Raw genomic sequence first — 18,271 nt, forward strand, 5'->3', positions numbered from 1 at the left:
GTGGCGGGCACCTGTAGTCCCAGCTACTTGGGAGGTGGAGGCAGGAGAATGGCTTGAGCCCAGGAGTTGGAGGTTGCTGTGATCTGTGATGCCACGGCACACTACCCAGGGCGAAGGCTTGAGGCTCTGTCTCAAAAAAAAAAAAAGCCCTTCAGATAATAGATAAAATCCTCTGTTTCCTGCAAAATTACCGCCTTTATGAACGTGCAGTGAAAACTAAACACAAAGAGAAGAATGTCACTCATCAGAACAGTTACACCAAAAGAAATTAGTGTTTCATTCATTCTTTTTCTTTCAGGATTAGAATGTGGTTGTCATTTTGTTAGATGAGAGATATAAAATAGGGTAACTTTGTTTTGTTTTTAAAGACAGAGTCTCACTTTGTCGCCCTCAGTAGACATGGCGTTACAGCTCACAGCAACCTCCAGCTCTTGGGCTTAGGTGATTTTCTTGCCTCAGCCTCCTAAGTAGCTGGAACTACAGGCGTCCACCACAACACCTGGCTATTATTTTGTTGCAGTTTGGCCAGGGCCAAGTTCAAACCTGCCATCCTCGGTATATGGGGCCAACACCTTACTCATTGAGCCACAGGCACCGTCCAAATAGAGTAACTTTGGTGAAGTGTTTCTCATTTACAACTAAAGACTCAAACATGGGATGGGCATGGTGGCTCTCCCTGTAATCCTAGCACTCTGGGAGGCCAAGGTGGGTGGATTGCCTGAGCTCAGGAGTTCGAGACCAGCCTAAGCAAGAGCTAGATCCCATCTCTAAAAATAGCCAGGCGTTGTAGCAGGCACCTGTAGTCCCAGCTACTTGGGAGGCTGAGGCAAGACGATCACTTGAGCCCGGGAGTGTGAGCTTGCTGTGAACTGTGACACCACAGTACTCTACCGAAGGTGACAAAATGAGACTCTGTCTCAAAAAAAAAAAAAGTAAAAGGGTCTGGGTATCGTGGCTCATGCCTGTAATCCCAGCACTCTGGGAGGCCAAGGTGGGTAGATCACTTGAGCTCATGAGTTCAAGACCAGCCTGAGCAAGAGCGGGACCCCATCGCTACAAAATAGCCAAAAAGAGAGATTCCCCATCAATGTGGATCGTGTGCCCCATGAGGCTTTTCTTAGCAAAGTCATGTATTTTTTTTTCCTCTCCAACTGGCCCCCTTTAGCCCAAGCTTATCTCTTATAAATCATACTGAAGACTGTAGGAAGCAGCCAACATTCTGATTGTTTTCCTGTCATTTCCTCCTCAAACTATAGTCATGTACTCTTTAACCCTCTGTTTTGCACCCATAAAATGAGCAGGCACATGGGGGTTGTGCTGTGTCTCCACTCCTCCTCCCCCACATAGCTGCTTCTGACCGACAACACTGCACTTCCTGCCTGTACCCCTCACAAAGTTCCTTTGCAAGAAACAGAAACAGACTGTGAGCAGCACAGGCAGGAAAGAAATTGTTGGAAAGGAAGGGTGAAGTAGCTCCTAGACTCCTGTGGAGCCAGTCTCAGAAGTGAGGTAGGAACCAGGGAGGCCATAGCACAGCCTAAATCATGCCGCAGAGCCAATCAGGGCACACAACACCAACGCTGCTGTAGAACGTGGCCCCCGGATGGCCCTGCCACTGCCTGGGGTGTTCAATCCTGATGCCTCTACCAGGTTCCTGCCACTGATGGTCACAGACTCTCTGGTGGCTGCTGCTGCTACTGCCACATAGTTTCCCCCGAGATACCAACAGGCATGGCACATTTGTGGAACACAAATGAGAGTGACCCTTTGAAACCTAAGAGGTGTAGGGACAGTGAGTTGGGTCTAACCATCCAAATTAAGATTCAAAGCCTGATTGGGAGGCTGAGGCAAGAGAATCGCTTAAGCCCAAGAGCTGGAGGTTGCTGTGAGCTGTGATGCTATGGCACTCTACCAAGGGCGACGGAGACTCTGTCTCTAAAAAAAAAGAAAAAGAAATGAAGTTCTTTTTGGGCAGCGCCTGTGGCTGAACAGAGTAGGGCACCGGTACCATATGCCTGAGGTGGCGGCGGGTTCAAACCCAGCTCCTGCCAAAAACTGCAAAAAAAAAAAAAAAGAGATTCAAAGCCTGAGGCAGTTGCGTCCAATTGAAAGAGCACAGTCCTAGCTGGAGGGAGGCTGGGGAAGCATGTCTGCCACTTCAGCTTCATTAATGGGAGGTGGGCTTTGTTTCCCACAAAAACAAAAGTCATAAGGTGGGGTTTTCCCACCCATACAGTGGGATTTCAAACACTAATCAACAACATTCTCTCCCCTACCAAAAAAAAACAAGGAACATATTTTCTGTGTCATTTAATCTTGCAAACAGTTTTGCAAGGTGAGTTGTGTTAACCCCATTTCATTGATGCAGAAACTGAATTTTTTTTTTTTTTGAGACAGAGTCTCAGTTTGTCGCCCTCAGTAGAGTGCTGTGACATCACAGCTCACAGCAACCTCAAAATCTTGAGCTCAAGCAATTCTCTTGCTTCAGCCTCCAAAGTAGCTGGGAGGACAGGTACCTGCCACAACACCTGCTATTTTTAGAGATGGGGTCTCACTCTGGCTGACGCTGGTCTCAAATTCGTAAGCTTAGGAATCCACCCGCCTTAGGAACCCACTTACCTTGGCTTTCCAGAATGCTAGGATTATAGGCCTAAGCCACCGTGCCTGGCCTCAGAAACTGAAATTTAAAAAGTCAAAGCACTTTGCTCTAGGGCACTCAACTATGAAGTCCAAAACTGGGAGTCTGACTCCTAAACCTGCAGGGGTTTTTTTGTTTTGTTTTGTTTTGTTTTTTGAGAACAAATCTCAGTCTGTTGCTCCAGGCTAGCATGCAATGGGGTCATCATAGCTCACAGCAACCTCAAATTCCTGGGTTCCTCCTGCCTCAGCCTCCTGAGTAGCTGGGATTAGATGTGCCCACCACAATACACAGCTAGTTTTTTCTATTTTTAGTAGAGAAAGGATCTCTTGCTCAGACTGGTCTCAAACCTCGAACCTCAAGAGATCAGCTATGCGTGGCTTCCCAGAATAGTAAGATTACAGATGTGAGCCACCGCACCTGGCCAAACCTACAGCTTTTCTTTTATTTATTTATTTACTTATTTATTTTATTTTATTTTATTTGCAGTTTGTGGCTGGGGTTGTGTTTGAACCCACCACCTCCAGCATATGGGGCTGGTGCCCTACTCCTTTGATCCACAGGCACCGCCCTATTTATTTATTTATTTTTCGAGACAGAGTCTCACTTTATCACCCTCGGTAGAGTGCCATGGCATCACATCTCACAGCAACCTCCAATTCCTGGGCTTAGGCAATTCTGTTGCCTCAGCCTCCTGAGTAGCTGGGACTACAGGTGCCCACACAACACCCGGCTATTTTTTGTTGCAGCTGTCATTGTTCAGCTTGCCCAGGCCGGTTTCAAACCCATCAGTTATGGTGTATATGGCTGGCACTGTAACCACTGTGCTACAGGTGCTGAGCCTAAACCTGTAGCTTTTCTATCAGTGAGAGCCACCTTTTAAGGGCCTTCCTCTGGCCTGCATGAGTCTTAATTGCAAGTATCCCCTTCTGCTGGCCTGACGTCACACCTCTACGCAGGAAGTAACTCTCCGCTGGGTGGCTGCCTTGCTTGGTCTTCAGCACAGCTGTGTCACTTAGAGACGAAGGATAATGTATGCGGGACTCTCCGCAGGACCTGTGTGCTTATCTGCAGTGCTTCCACCTTTGTGTGTTGACCCACTTGGACCAAATGGATATAGTCCTCCCAAAATTCTCATTCCTGCATTTGCTCCCTAGGACTTTATGTTGGTTCCTCACTCTACATCAGTTTCCCAAGGGGACAATATTCCCTACCATGGCTGAGATGAAATGCATTAAAATATCTTTAGGTTGGAAAAAGTTAAATTCAAGGACTAAATGTAGCTTCCATCACTGTTTTATAACATAGTATTTAACACTTAAACTGAAACTTACAGGCCAACTGTCCGATATCTATCTCTGCTTGGGAGGACACATCTGTTGCAGGTGCCAGCTTTGGGTTAACATCATTATCATTAATAATTCTTAATGACTACAGCAATGATGATACTAACAGCTTCTCAGGAGAGACCTGCAGTGTGAACTGACAGCTGCCATACAAACAGGCACACTAGCATTGGCCTGTAGCAACCCCATCAACTTTGTTTTTGTTGTTGTTGTTTGTTTCTGTTTTTGTTTTTGAGACATATTCTCACTTTGTTGCCCCCAGTAGAGTGCTCTAGCATCACAGCTCACAGCCACCTATAACTTTTAGGGTCAAGTGATTGTCTTGCCTCAGCCTCCTGAGTATCTGGGTGCCTGCCACAACACCCAGCTATTTTTTAGAGATGGAGTCGCACTCTTGCCCAGGCTGGTCTCAAACTCGTGAGCTCAAGCTATCCACCGTCCTTGGCTTCCCAGAGTGCTGGGATTAGAGGCATGAGCCCCTGTGCCTTGGAAACGGGACTCCCTCTTTAGGGAAGCTCCCATCCTGCACTCACCTTCCAGGGTGTGCTGTCGTCCCAGCCCCCCTCCTGTGCTCCTTGGGAGGTGGGACACACTCTCTCAGAATAGCATCCTGTCTGGAGCATAGCCCTGATTTTGGGCCTTGGACAGGGACTATTAGCCCTCTTGTGGGGTGCGGGCAATAACTCCGTGACTGCAGAGATGCTGGCAGAGAGAGGAAGGTGAGGTCGGCACAGCCATCCTGAGCCTGTCTGCTCTTCTGCTCCCTCTTCTCCGAGGATGTGGTCCCTGAGCTTTTGCCTTTGAGCTGCATTTTTTAAATCTTTTCCTTAATATATCAATCTCGACAGTGGTTCCATTTGAGCCAGTAAAGGCGGGCTCTGGGCACCAGGGAAGAGGCAATGCAAACAGCCCTTCGTGAAAGGTCAGAGGGGCTGTACATCGTGGAGCCACACTGCCTGGTGTCAAGCCCTGTGGTGCTGCTGACCAGCTGGCCACCCCTAGGCAAGTTCTGTAACCCCCAAGCCTCTGTCTCCTCGTCTGTGAAATACTGATGCTCCCATCCCACAGTTTCCCTGGAGGAAGTCAGGGGGATGTTGCATCTCATTCGGCATCACGAGATACCAGCAGGGAGCAGCAGCATCAGGCATCATGCCTGCTCAGTGACTGCTTATAAAGAGAAGGGAGCTCTTGGGCGGCGCCTGTGGCTCAGCGGGTAGGGCGCCGGTCCCATATGCCGGAGGTGGCGGGTTCAAACCCAGCCCCGGCCAAAAAAAAAAAAAAGAGAAGGGAGCTCACAACGGAGCATGACAGGAAAATCCAGTGTTTGCACAAGGCAAAGAAGGGTCAAGCTGAGTGGTGGAACCCGACCTCCCTCCAGGCCTTGGTGCAGACAGCATGCACTCTGACCGTGCTTGACATCCCTTGACTTTTCTCTTGCAGCTGAATCGGAGTGATAGTGATAGCTCCACTCTGTCCAAAAAGCCACCTTTTGTTCGAAACTCCCTGGAGCGACGCAGCGTCCGGATGAAGCGGGTGAGAGTTACCTTGAAGCTTTTATGTCCCTTCTCATCCCACATTTCCCTAAGCCCTGTGTCCTTACACACATCCCCCATCTCTGGCCATTCTCCTCAGCCACGGGTTTGAAGAATGTTGCTCTTGCAAGCATAATGGTATTTGCACACAGAATTTTGTGAACTCCAAGGCCTGTGCTGGCACTGGGGATGGTGTCAAAGGATAATTCAACCTTATTATTATGATAGGTCAGATAAGAAGTTTGCGCAATTGGCCTTGTCTTCCTGGGTAGAAATCAAAGTCAGAACTACCAACCCTAGGCCGGGTGCAGTGGCTCACTATATAACCCTAGGCCTATAATCCTAGCACTCTGGGAGGCCTAGGCAGGTGGACTGCTTGAGCTAACGAGTACAAGACCGGCCTCAGCAAAAGCAAGACCCCATCTCTACCAAAAATAGAAAAAAACTAAAGCAAGAGGATCGCTTGAGCCTGAGTTGGAGGTTGCTGTGAGCTATGACACCACAGCACTCTACCCGGGGCAATAGCTTGAGACTCTGTCTCAAAAAAAAAAAAAAAACAGAACTAACCAACTCAAGCTGTCACAGTCACCAAAGAGCATGATCCCATGGGAACCTACCTCATGTAAGACTCTGCCTGTTGTATCCTATTGTCCAGCTGATGGAGCAGTGAAGGGTTCTGGTGGCCCTCCCTGCTAGCATAGAAGCCGAGTGCCTCCAAGCACCAAGTGGCTTCTCTCAGACCAGCTGGAAACACACAGGGAAGAGGCCGTGGGCTGCCCCTAAAGAGAAGTTTCGCCTTTCCTGCTGGCCTGAGAGTTGGATGGGATGGTGTTAGCAAGCAATAGCGTGACCCTGATCAGGGCCGCGGGAAATGCAGGAGGTCCTTCACCACTTTGGGCTTTCCACATGACTTTAAAGCATTCTATCCGGTGAATTTGCAGAACCAGAACGAACCCAGGAGCCAGAATGTCAGAAAAATGAGGGCGAGCAGGAGAGAGAAGGCAGAGTGAAAGAGAATATGGAGGGAAAGAGTGCTGATAGTCCCAGCAGGAAAGCTCCCATCTCCCCTGCAGTCTGCCTGCTGGTCCCTTGCCTCACCCTCCACCCCCACGCATCTGCAGAGGGACCAGAGCGAGCAGGATAGAGGACGTGGTACAGGGGAGGCACAGGGAAGGGGCAGCATGCGCACTGTGGAGGGACGCCAAGGGATAGGCCATGGTAACCGACTGCCCCCTGGGGGACTCCCCCACCCCATCTGCTGTCTCTAGGGCACCAATAGTCACCCACAGTGCATGTTGACAATTCAGGTTACAAGGCCACACTCCCAGGCAGTTTCATTCAGGCAGGAGAGTCTGTCTCAGAAAGAGAGAGAAAGAAAGAATTTATTCATATATTGCCCCATTTTTTTTTTCTTAGTATAGTATGAGACTTTCGATTGTACCATTCAATGGAAAAGTCCAAGACATTCGCTACCTTCAGACATGGATTGATCTAGAGATTGAAACAAAGTCATCAGGCCTCAGTCCCCCTCTCATGGTACCTCTGTCTCTATGTAGCTTAATTCTTAAACAGGGTCACCCATCTGGTGGTTAATATGACTGTGATTAGCCCCAGGTTTATATCTTACTGGTTGAGCACCTCTTTGGTGCTAAGAGACATTGCCTCTTTTCCAGGTAGTTCAACAAAGTGCCAAAATTGAGCATTAAGGGCCAGGCTGTGGTAACATGTTCACCTGTGAACACAGCCAGGTTCAGTCACATTCCTTTTCCTGATGCCCCATGCCAGCCAGGTGGCCTGAGTGAGGAGGAGGAGTGCATCTCCAAGGCAGATGAGAGCACTGTTACTGTCACCCAGGGGAGTGGTGCTGCCCAAGTAGATGTCCCATACAGGGTCACAAAGTCACAAAGACATGACTGCTCCTCTCCAGGGGAGACGGACCTGCAGGAGGAAACATAGGGCAGTGGCAGGAACCCACTGAGCATGTAAATGGAAGGGCACCAGGACAGAGCCAGCCCGCGGGGTCTGCAGCCAACTCCAGGGGTGGAGAATCAGCTTTACCACTAACGTCTGTGTGCCTTAACCTCTGCCGGCCTCACCTGTGCACATGGTAACAGTTGGGACCTCTTAGGGTTCTTGTGACATGGAATGAAGTAATGCCCCATAAATGTGGGCTGTTTAAGTGGAGAATACAAGACAGGCTTCTGGAGGAGGGAAAGCCGTATTTTGAAGGAGTGGAAGCCACAGAAACCAAAGGGGGACTTGAGGTTCAGAACGGGGTACTGTGGCTCTTGGCCGGGGCCCTCTCATGCCTCCCCACGCCCGCAGCCTGCCTCCGTCAAAGCCCTACGCTCCGAGCGCCTGCTCCGCACCTCACTGGACCTTGAGTTGGACCTGCAAGCGACGAGAACCTGGCACAGCCAGCTTACCCAGGAGATCTCGGTGCTGAAGGAGCTCAAGGAGCAGCTTGAACAGGCCAAGAGCCATGGGGAGAAGGAGCTGCCGCAGTGGGTGCGTGAGGACGAGCGCTTCCGCCTGCTGCTAAGGATGCTGGAGAGGCGGGTGAGTGCCCCTGCCCCAGGGGCAGGTGCTGAGGGGAAGAGAGGCCCACCACAGGCCCTAGTGGGTGTCCCAAAGATGCCTCATTCCCATTAGCAGAGGGACCAGGAGAACTGGCTGCAAGGCCCATTTGCTGCCTCTGTTGAGGTATTTCTGCACGCCAGGCCTTACTGCTGGCAGGTGCTTGGACACAAACCTTAACAGAGCAAAGGAAAGACACTGACCACCCTGGCATCAGCCTGGGAAGTCCCACAGGGCTGATCCCCAAGGCTTTGTGCTGACAGAGACTGCCCTGGAGTGCAAGACTGCCCTGCTGCAGTGAGTCTGAGGGATTGGGGGTTGATCAAGGAGAAAAATATAAACACATAAAAAAAATAAAATAAAAAATAAAAAAAAAAATTCAAAAAAAGAAAAATATAAACACACAGTAGCAGGAACATACAGTGTTTTATTTGGGCTGTGCTTTCACAGGTTGGCCTGCAGGGGGAGGCTTTCACAGCATGAGACCTTCCAAAGGTGCTTTGGAAGACTGCCCAGCAGGGAGGAGGGCAGGGGAACTCCAGTGGAGGAGAGGGCTGAAGAGGGGGCTCATGCATGGAGACGATGTCAGTCAGCGGCACAGTGGAGTGTCTCTGGGTCAGACAACCCCAGAGCACAGCAGGACCAGCAGCACAAGTCCCTTACAGGCCCAGGCTTTATCTTGTCTGTGGCTAGCAAATATTGAGTACAGTTTCACAGGTTATACAAAGTAGGAATGTTCTAAATGGCTTTTTATGAAAAGCTGCTTATTTATGCTATATGTAAAACAATTGAAAGCCTAAAAAATGGAGTTTGGCTCCAATGGGCTTTTGAGCCAAGAGCTCGTTGTCTACCAGAAGTGGTAGATGGATGACATAGGCCCAATAGACAAGGGCTGGCTTTGACTCATTTATAACAGGTGACACCTGCCACTCTGTGATTGGCACCCATAGCAAGAAAGAAAGGCTTTTCCTAGTTCTCTCTGCACAAAGCCAGACACTGCAGAGGGTACTTTACAGAGGCCGCCTGGCTGGGCCATCAGCTGCAATCCCAGCTCTTTGTGCAGATGGTGATGCCCTCAGGCAGGAAGATGGTGCTGAACGTCTCGGCCTGGGCTCGTGTGGAAGCTTCAACCTGACTCTGGCAATTTCCAAGTTTCAGAAATGTTTCTCTCTTTCTCACTTATTACAAGTACACTGTATACTTAAACCGGTTATAGAAAGGTTGTATTAGGGGAAAATAAAAAACCAGAAAGCTTAAAGCAGGAGAAGAAAAGAAATATATGGCAAACCTAAAGTAACCTGTGGTTGGCTGTTATATTTATCTTTGAGTATCCTGGTAGTCAAGGTAAAAAGTGACAAGAAAGCAAGTGCCTATGTGTCCTGTCCCACTTGCTCTTGGCCAAAAGGCTAAACAGCCAGATGTCCCAGAATTAAGAAAACATGTACTAAGAAAACTTGACCTGTTGGCCGGGCGTGGTGGCTTACGCCTAAATCCTACCACTCTGGGAGGCCGAGACAGGTTAATAGCCTGAGCTCACAGGTTCTAGACCAGCCTGAGCAAGAGCGATACCCTGTCTCTAAAAATAGCCGGTGTTGTGGCAGGTGCCTGTAGTCCCAGCTTCTCAGGAGGCTGAGACAAGAGAATCACTTGAGCCCAAGAGTTTGAGGTTGCTGTGAGCTGTGATGCCATCTACTGAGGGCGACAAAGTCAGACTGTCTCGATTAAAAAAAAAAAACTTGACCTTTCAAATAGTAAAAAGTAATAATAATAATACATCTATGACTTTTACCAAAGAACTATTTAAATGATGGCTTTATTGGCCAATATTCTGACTTTGTGCCATGTTTTCAACTACACAGTATGTGGATGTTTTAGCGCTCTCTTGTTATCAACAGCATTTGCATAGGTCTACATCAGGAGGAAGGGGCTTGAAGCACCACTACGTGGCTTGGAATTGGATTTCCACCACATCTTAGTTTTTGGTGTTAAAGAAATTTCTTAATATGCCTAAGCCTCCATTTTCTGGTCTGTAAAACAGAGGAAATAATAAAATCTACCTTCCTAGGTGGCCTGAGGATTAGATGAGGTAGCACATTTCACCTGGCAGCCCTCATCTCCTCACTTCCTCAGATCCACACAGGTATTGTGGATACCTGTGGCCCCTGGGACAGGTGATGTGCACACTTTACTTATCCCAGGTGGAGTGGGTAGCATGAGGGGGCACTTGCTCTAGCAGCCTCCTGGTTGGTGTTAGCAAGTTCTCCTTGACTGCCCCTTTCTGGAAGTCCCTCTGCCACCTCAAAGCCTTGGCTTGCTTTGTCCTGCAGAGGGATGGAGCAGAGCACAAGGGTGAGCTACAGGCAGACAAGATGATGAGGGCAGCCGCCAAGGATGTGCACAGACTTCGAGGCCAGAGCTGTCAGGAGCCACCAGAAGTTCAGTCTTTCAGGTAAGCAGAAGGCACCACCAGCCCACCTGCCTAAGTCATCTTTTCATGGTTTCACTGCTCCTGTCCTTTGCTCACAGAGCACTAGCTCTGTCTGTAACAGATGTTCATCCTCTGCCGAGACATCCCTGGCAATCCCTGGGCTCAGCAGCGCTCTTCCCTTGGCTGTCTTTATCAGCCCCCACACAGCTCGAGCTAATTTGTTAGATCCTCTTGTTTAATGAATGAGCCACCTGCTCCAGCCTCTCCTTGTAGTGTTTCCATCACTGGTAATTGCAGAGGGTTGGCCGAATGATAAATAAGCCTAGGGGTGATGGATGCCCACTGGGCCTCCCACACTCTGCCTGCTGCCTGCCAGAATCTCAGTGAGGTACTTTCTTACTATACTGGACCCACGCTTATCCCAATAGGGCCCCAAATGCCATTATCCTGGACCTCCCATCCTAGCATTTAGACTTCTAATGTACTCTTAAATAAGGTAATGTTTGTGTATGTGCTAAAAAAAAAAAAAAAAGTCTGTAATTCTAGCACTTGGGGAGGCCAAGGCAGGTGGACTGCTTGAGCTCATGAGTTCGAGATCAGCCTGAGCTAGAGTGAGACCTTGTCTCAAAAAATAGCCGGGCATTGTGGTGGGTGCCTGTAGTCCCAGCTACTCGGAGGCTGAGGCAAGAGAATCACGTAAGCCCAAGAGTTTGAGGTTGCTGTGAGCTGTGATGCTATGGTACTCTACTGAGGGTGACAAAGTGAGACTGTCTCAAAAAAAATTCCTTTATAGAATATAGACTCTTGAGCGGCGCCTGTGGCTCAAAGGAGTAGGGCACTGGCCCCATATGCCAGAGGTGGTGGGTTCAAACCCAGCCCCGGCCAAAAACTGCAAAAAAAAAAGAATATAAACATTCAAAATGTATTATAATTTAGATAACTGTCTTTGGGCATTTCCTAATTTTTTGTAAGAGATGGGTAACAGAAGTCTCTGTTACCCATAGTGACGTAATTATAGCTCATTACAGCCTTGAACTCCTGTGCCCAAGTGATGTTCCTGCCCCAATAGCTGGTAGTACATGTGCACACCACCATGCCCAGTTATTATCATTATTATTATTATTTTCATTTTTTTAGAGATGGCATCTCACTGTGTTGCCCAGGCTGGTCTCAAACTCCTAGGCTTAATTTTTTTTTTAACAAATGTAGAAGTGTGGTTCAAGGACCCTTTTTTTTTTTTTGTGACTGAGTCTCTCCCTATTGCCCTCGGTAGAGCACCGTGGCATCACAGCTCACAGCAACCTCAAACTCTTGGGCTTAAGCAATTCTCTTGCCTCAGCCTTCCAAGTACCTGGGACTATAGGTGCCCACCACAAAGCCCAGCTATTTTTTTGTTGCAGTTGTCATTGTTCAGCTGGCATAGGCTGGGTTCGAACCTGTCAGCCTGGTTGTATGTGGCCAGTGCCGTAACCACTGTGCTACAGGCACCAAGGCCAAGGATCCTTTTTAAAATTTATTTATTTATTTATTTTGAGACAGTCTCAAGCTGTCACCCTGGATAGAGTGCTGTAGCATCAGGGCTCACAGCAATCTCCAACTCATGGGACTTAAGCAATCTTCTTGCCTCAGCCTCCCAAGTAGCTGGGACTACAGGTGCCTGCCACAACGCCCGGCTATTTTTTGGTTATAGTTGTCATTGTTGTTTGGCAGGCCTGGGCTGGATTTGAACCCACCAGCTCCAGTGTATGTGGCTGGCGCCTTAGCCGCTTGAGCTACAGACGCCAAGCCACAAAGACCCTTTTGAACTCTGAGCAGTCTCGGAGTTGAACTGAAGGTAATGAACTCATGCTAGGTCCCCTAACACAGTGGTTCTCAGCCAGGATGCTTCCTCCTTCCTCTGACTTTGGCAATGTCTGTACATTTTTATTTGTCATAACTGGTGGCCAGGGTTACCTGCTAGCATGTAGGGTATAGAGACCAAGGATGTTGCTAAACAGCCTACAGTTAATCCACAGGACAGTCCCCACAACAAAGAATTATCCTCCCCTAAATATCTATAAAGCGAGGTTGAAAACCTCTACTCTAAAGCAATGGCCTCTTTTATAGGGAGAAGATGGCATTTTTCACACGGCCTCGGATGAATATTCCAACCCTCTCTGCAGATGATGTCTAATCGCCAGAAAAGTATTTCTTTGTTCCAACTGACCATGCTGTGAACATTGACTGTGGCTAAAGTTATTTATGTGGTGTTATATGAAGGTACTAAGTTACAAGTCCTCTACCGCTCTTGTTGGTTTGAAGACAGATTTTTTTCCATGTGGGTTCTATTGTTATTATTAAAACAAAACAAAACAAACTTACCAAAAGCAGAAATAAACAAACAAAAAAACCAGCATTAAAATGATAAGATTGTATAGTTTGTATATTTAGGAATGTATTTTTGGGAAAGAAAATTTAAATGAATTAAAGCAGTGCTGAGTTGCTGCTCTTCTTAAAATCATTTAGGTTTTTTTTTGTTTGTTTGTACAGCTCTCCTTTTAGAAGTCTTACTGCAATAAGAAGTAATATTTGGGGGATGGTAATCCTAAAAGGATGCCCTGAGGCTATCACAGTACAGCTAACCTTTCCTAGTTAACATATTTTGTACAATATTAAAAAAAAAATGCAAGAAACTTTTGGGGGGATTCAGAGGTGTATCCACAAATCTTTATGAGCTGTGATGTGTTTTTTATGTGGCCGCCTAACTTGGTGGGGCAGTGCCAAGCTGGCTGAGCAGCCCGCCTGTGCTGGTGACAGGTCACACCAGTCTCAGATGCCCAGTGAAGCCGCTGATGCGAGTGAGGGGAGGGCAGTGGGGAACTCCATTCAGTTTTATCTCCATCAATAAAGTGGCCTTTCAAAAACAATTTCCTCTCACTCTCTTTTTTTTCTCTCCCACCCCTCATTTCATCTGCATTTCCTGATTTTTGACTCTCCCCTTTCCAATCATTTCTCTTTCTTTCTTTATCTTTTTCTTTTTCTTTTTTTTTTTTTTTTTTTTTGAGACAGTCTCACTTTGTCACCCTGGGAAGAGTGCTGTGGTGTCATAGCTCACAGAACCTCAAATTCTTGGGCTCAGGTGATCCTCTTGCCTCAGCCTCCCAAAAAGCTGGGACACCTGCCGCAACACCCAGCTATTTTTAGAGAAGGGATCTCACTCTTACTCAGGCTGGTCTTGAACTCCTGAGCTCAGGCAATCCACCTGCCTCAGCCTCCCAGAGTGCCAGAATTATAGGAGTGAAACACTGGATCCAGCCTCATTTCTTTCCCTTTCATACCCAATCCTGAAAAATATTCTTTTTTCAAGACAGAGTGTCACTCTGTCAATCAAGCTAGAGTGCAGTGGTGTTAGGTAAGCTCACAGCAACCTCAAATTCCTGGACTCTAGGATTCTCCTGTCTCAGCCTCCCAAGGAGCTCAGACTACAGGCATTTGCCACTCTGCCTGGCTAATTTTTCTACTTTTTTAATAGAGATGGAGTCTCACTGTGTTGCCCAGGCTGGTCTCAAACTTCTGAGTTCAAGCAATCCTCCCTCCTCGGTCTCCCAAAGTGCTGGGATTATAGGTGTGAGCTGCTGAGTCTGGCAACATTTTTTTTTCCTTTTGTGCACTGTGCTCATTTGTTCATTACATTAACATGACTTTTCAGCTCATTGGGAATCTACATTCCTAGTTTATTTTAATTTTTTTATTTTTTTGAGACAGAGTCTCACTTGGTCACCCTGGTAGAGTGCTGTGGTATCATAATAGCTCACAGCAACCTTAAATTCTTGGGCTCAAGCGATCCTCTTGCCTCAGCCTCCTGAGTACAAGCTCCCACCACAATGCCTGGCTAATTTTTTTGTTTTTAGTAGAGATGTGGTCTTGCTCTGGCTCAGGCTGGTCTCAAATTCCTGAGCTCAAGCAATCCACCAGCCTCTGCCTCCCAGAGGGCTAGGATTACAGCTGTGAGCCACCACACCTGGCCTACATTCCCAGTTTAGATTGAGGTTGTTGGGCAGCGCCTGGGACTCTGTGAGTAGGGCACTGGCCCCATATACGGAGGGTGGTGGGTTCGAACCCTGCCCCTGCCAAACTGCAACAACAACAAAAAAAGAGCCGGGTATTGTGGCGAGCACCTGTAGTCCCAGCTACTTGGGAGGCTGAGGCAAGAGAATCGCCTAAGTCCAAGAGCTAGAGGTTGCTATGAAATGTGATGCCACAGCACTCTACCAAGGGCGACAGAATGAGACTCTGTCTCTAAGATAAATAAATAAATAAATAAATAAATAAATAAATAAATAAAAACCTAGATTGAGAATGCTTTCTGTACTCCCCAGCCCTACCCCGCCATCACGGGCTTTCACCCCACATGCTGAGAATTGACTTTACAATTTCTTCCTTTGAGCATCTATCCTTATTGTCCCCAGCTCAGTTGTAGTACGTCCTACAGCATAAGGATTGTGTTCCTTGCTGCTCCTGTGGCCCCTTAAAGCCTACAAAGCTCAGAGCTTTGGGGAGGCTGCAGTCCTTGCCAACCCTGTGGCCTTTTCTGCTTTTCCATTAAGGGCACTGGCCACCACAATGGGGCAGAAGACCCAATGGTCAAAATGACCTATCCTTCAGCTACCATGATTGGACCAAGGATAGGCACAGGGCCCCAACCGAGCTAACCAGAGGCCCTCCCTCATATTTTCCACCTGAAGGTTAGAGCCATGGTTCCAGCTTCATGGGGCCAATGGGATTAGGGGACAATGAGGCCTATTTATGGAGAGAAGAAGGTGCGAGAGGAGGGGGATAAAGGGTGTCCTGGGGCTGTTGGGGGCGGGATTTGTTGACACTAAAGGCAGCAGTATCCTTGCTCTATTTGTGGTCCGTTTGGTGAGCCAAGTCGAGATTGCCGTGGCATTTCCTTTCTGTCACACATCCATCTGTGTTCCGCTTCCCCAGCAAGGGTCAATCCCTGTCAGCCCCACAGCATCAGCTTCTCCTGTGTGTGGAAAAGGCCACATGGAACAAATCCTCCTGCCTGGAGAAGTGTGTCTCGGTGTCACTTCCACCGACGGAGCATTTGTGGGGAGAACCAGACTGCCTCTGCCGAAGGCAGCAGACTCGAATTCTCTGTACGCGCTTCAACGGCAAACCACCAATGCGTTCTGCGTTCTGTTGTTTGCCCCGAGAGAAATTAATAAATAAATCCCCACACATCATTGTGCATGTGTCTTTCTCAGAAGCTTCAGGAAACAAAAGCCCAGAAATGGGAAATGACCTGCTCAGGGTCACACAGGTAATGGCCAGAGCTAGAATGTAAATCTCATCTTTCAACTGCAAAATACCACTTTTCATTCAGTTGCTGTTTTGTGGTGTTATTACCACACCACATGTGTCCCTGATTGCAGGGACTTAGAATTCTTGGTTTTGAAAAATTAAGTCATGAAATCCTGGGGTGTCTCTGCATAGGTGTGCTAGGATACCAGTCTTGCAGAAAAACTCCACAGACGTCACCGAGTCTGGCCCAGTCCTAAAGCCAGCGTTTGCCTTTCTGACTGCAGATCTTTTGCATTATGCAAACTGGGAGTCTGGTGCCTTCTGGCCCTCAGGAAGGCTAACAGTAAGATTCTCCCAGGTAACCCGTGCTAACCAGGCTCCAGCCACACTGACGTTTCATGTCTCCTTCCTACCACCTGGGTTTTGCAATCTCAATTACTTCTGCCAGGTACTTTTCCTCTATGTCTTCACGGTGATTTTATACCGCTGCTCTTTCTCACCCTTCAGAGAACCCTCTGCACCCTGGGCCGCCCCGCCCCTCAAGTCACTCTAACTCAGAGAAAGTGGTTGGTTTGTTACAGGGCACTGTTCGTTCCTCTGTGCAGAATCTTGTTACACCTTCATCCATCTTTCCCCTTTAGAATGTGAGCTTCTAAAGCAGGGTCATTTGCCTTGTTTTTTGTTAGGTCTGATGCACAGTGGGTCCTTAATATTTGTGGAATGAATGAATGAAAAGAAAAGTTCAAAAGTAGTCTATTTCTTTGTCAATCCTAATTAAGAAGCCAGGAAGGTTCTGGGTGAACAGGCGTACTGAAGGCTGGTCTTGTTGGGGGGCAGGGTGAAGGCCCCTCTAATCCAACACAGGGCATCACCCCAAACTCCAAGCACATGTTTGACCCTATAGCATGAAGTGGTTGGGAGCTAACATACACATACACATTTACATTCTTTTTTTTTTTTCTTTAGGCAGAGTCTTTGTCACCCTCAGTAGAGTGTCATGGCATCATAACCTCACAGCAACCTCAAACTCTTGGGCTCAAATGATTCTCTTGCCTCAGCCTTCCAAGTAGCTGGGACTACAGGTGCCTGCCACAGCGCCCAGCAATTTTTGTTTTGTTTTGTTTTCCACTTTGGCGGGGGCAGGGTTTGAACCCGCCACCCTCAGTATATAGGGGCCGGTGCCCTACTCACTGAGCCACCCTGCCTCCCATACTCTTTAAGAATAACTGATGTATTGAAAGCTCAAAAGGGAGAGGAAAACAGCGCAGCAATTATCCCTCCCGCTGCATCGAGGCCAGCATCTGTGTCAGTGTTAGTCCCCACAGCCCGGCGTCTCCCGTTACTGACAGGAGAGGCAGGTCAGATCCGTATGCACTCTATTTCTGCCACACGACTCCTGCAACTTAGACAGCAAGATGCCAGCGCTATGCCCACTGCCCCAACCCATCTTCTCCAAGTGCAGACCAAAAGGCCAGAGCCATACCTACCACCTGGCCTGGAGGTGAAGACACAGCCTGCCCCTCTCCACCCAGGGTGCGGCTCTGCCTGTGGGACACCCTTCTCCCTCCAGTACCCAACCCAAATATCACCTCGAGCAATCTCCCTCCACCACTCACCACCAACACAGGCACATTTTCTCCCGGTCTCTAAAGATTCTTTAAACAGAGGTATCTCCCACCAGACCAGATTGTTACCAGAAAAAGAAGGTCCGGCTGCCTGTCACTGTCAGCCAAATGCAGAGATGGAGATTGGGTCCAACAAGCTTTATCATCAGAAGGCCTGGCTTGGCGCCCATAGCTCAGTGAATAGGGTGCCAGCCACATACACTGAGGCTGGCGGGTTTGAGCCCGGCCAGATCTGCTAAACAACTACAACCAAAAATAGCCAGGTGCTGTGGTGGGTGCCTGTAGTCCCAGCTACTCAGGAGGCTGGGGCAAGAGAATACCTTAGGCCCAAGAGTTTGAGGTTGCTGTGAGCTGTGACACCATAGCACTCTACCAAGGGCGACATAGTGACACTCTGTCTCAAAAAAACAAAACAAAAAAAGGACAGAGATTCTGGAGAACAGTGAGAATAGCCTCTCCCAAACTGTCTGCCCTTCCATTTCCAAAACCACAGTAACCCTTATTTTAAACAATATAAGTTTAATTTAAACATGTTATATTATACATGTAATTATATTAAACATTATATTATAAACTAAAAGTTGAAAGCAAAAACCACATTAACCCTTATTTTAAACAAAATAAACAGCATAACCCACGACCCAAAGCAATATTTCCAGTTCAAAAGTTAATCACTCGAATCAATCATCCTAAACTACTCAACATATACATTTTTAGGTTAAAGCTAAATTTGCAAAACAAGAATAGAAGACAAGACTTGGTGCCCATAGCTCAGTGAGTAGGGCGCCAGCCACGTGCACCGGAGCTGGCGGGTTCGAGCCCCGCCTGGGCCTGCGAAG

The 18,271-nt window shown here is 48.0% G+C and overlaps 1 protein-coding gene across 2 annotated transcripts in view; it reads left to right on the plus strand.

Annotated features, from left to right (window-relative positions):
• The window catches only part of WWC1 (WW and C2 domain containing 1), a 182,027-nt gene extending 168,603 nt beyond the window's left edge, over positions 1 to 13,424 (plus strand). For both annotated transcript variants that reach the window (XM_053567489.1, XM_053567490.1), the window contains 4 exons: positions 5,425 to 5,517; positions 7,842 to 8,075; positions 10,421 to 10,542; positions 12,628 to 13,424. In XM_053567489.1, coding sequence (XP_053423464.1) covers positions 5,425 to 5,517; positions 7,842 to 8,075; positions 10,421 to 10,542; positions 12,628 to 12,694 — 516 coding nt within the window. In that variant the 3' untranslated portion in view covers positions 12,695 to 13,424. The remainder of the gene's footprint in view (positions 1 to 5,424; positions 5,518 to 7,841; positions 8,076 to 10,420; positions 10,543 to 12,627) is intronic.
• The last annotated feature ends 4,847 nt before the right edge of the window (positions 13,425 to 18,271 follow it).

Source organism: Nycticebus coucang, chromosome 17 (genome assembly GCF_027406575.1).
Source record: "Nycticebus coucang isolate mNycCou1 chromosome 17, mNycCou1.pri, whole genome shotgun sequence".
NCBI classification, from domain to species: domain Eukaryota; kingdom Metazoa; phylum Chordata; class Mammalia; order Primates; family Lorisidae; genus Nycticebus; species Nycticebus coucang.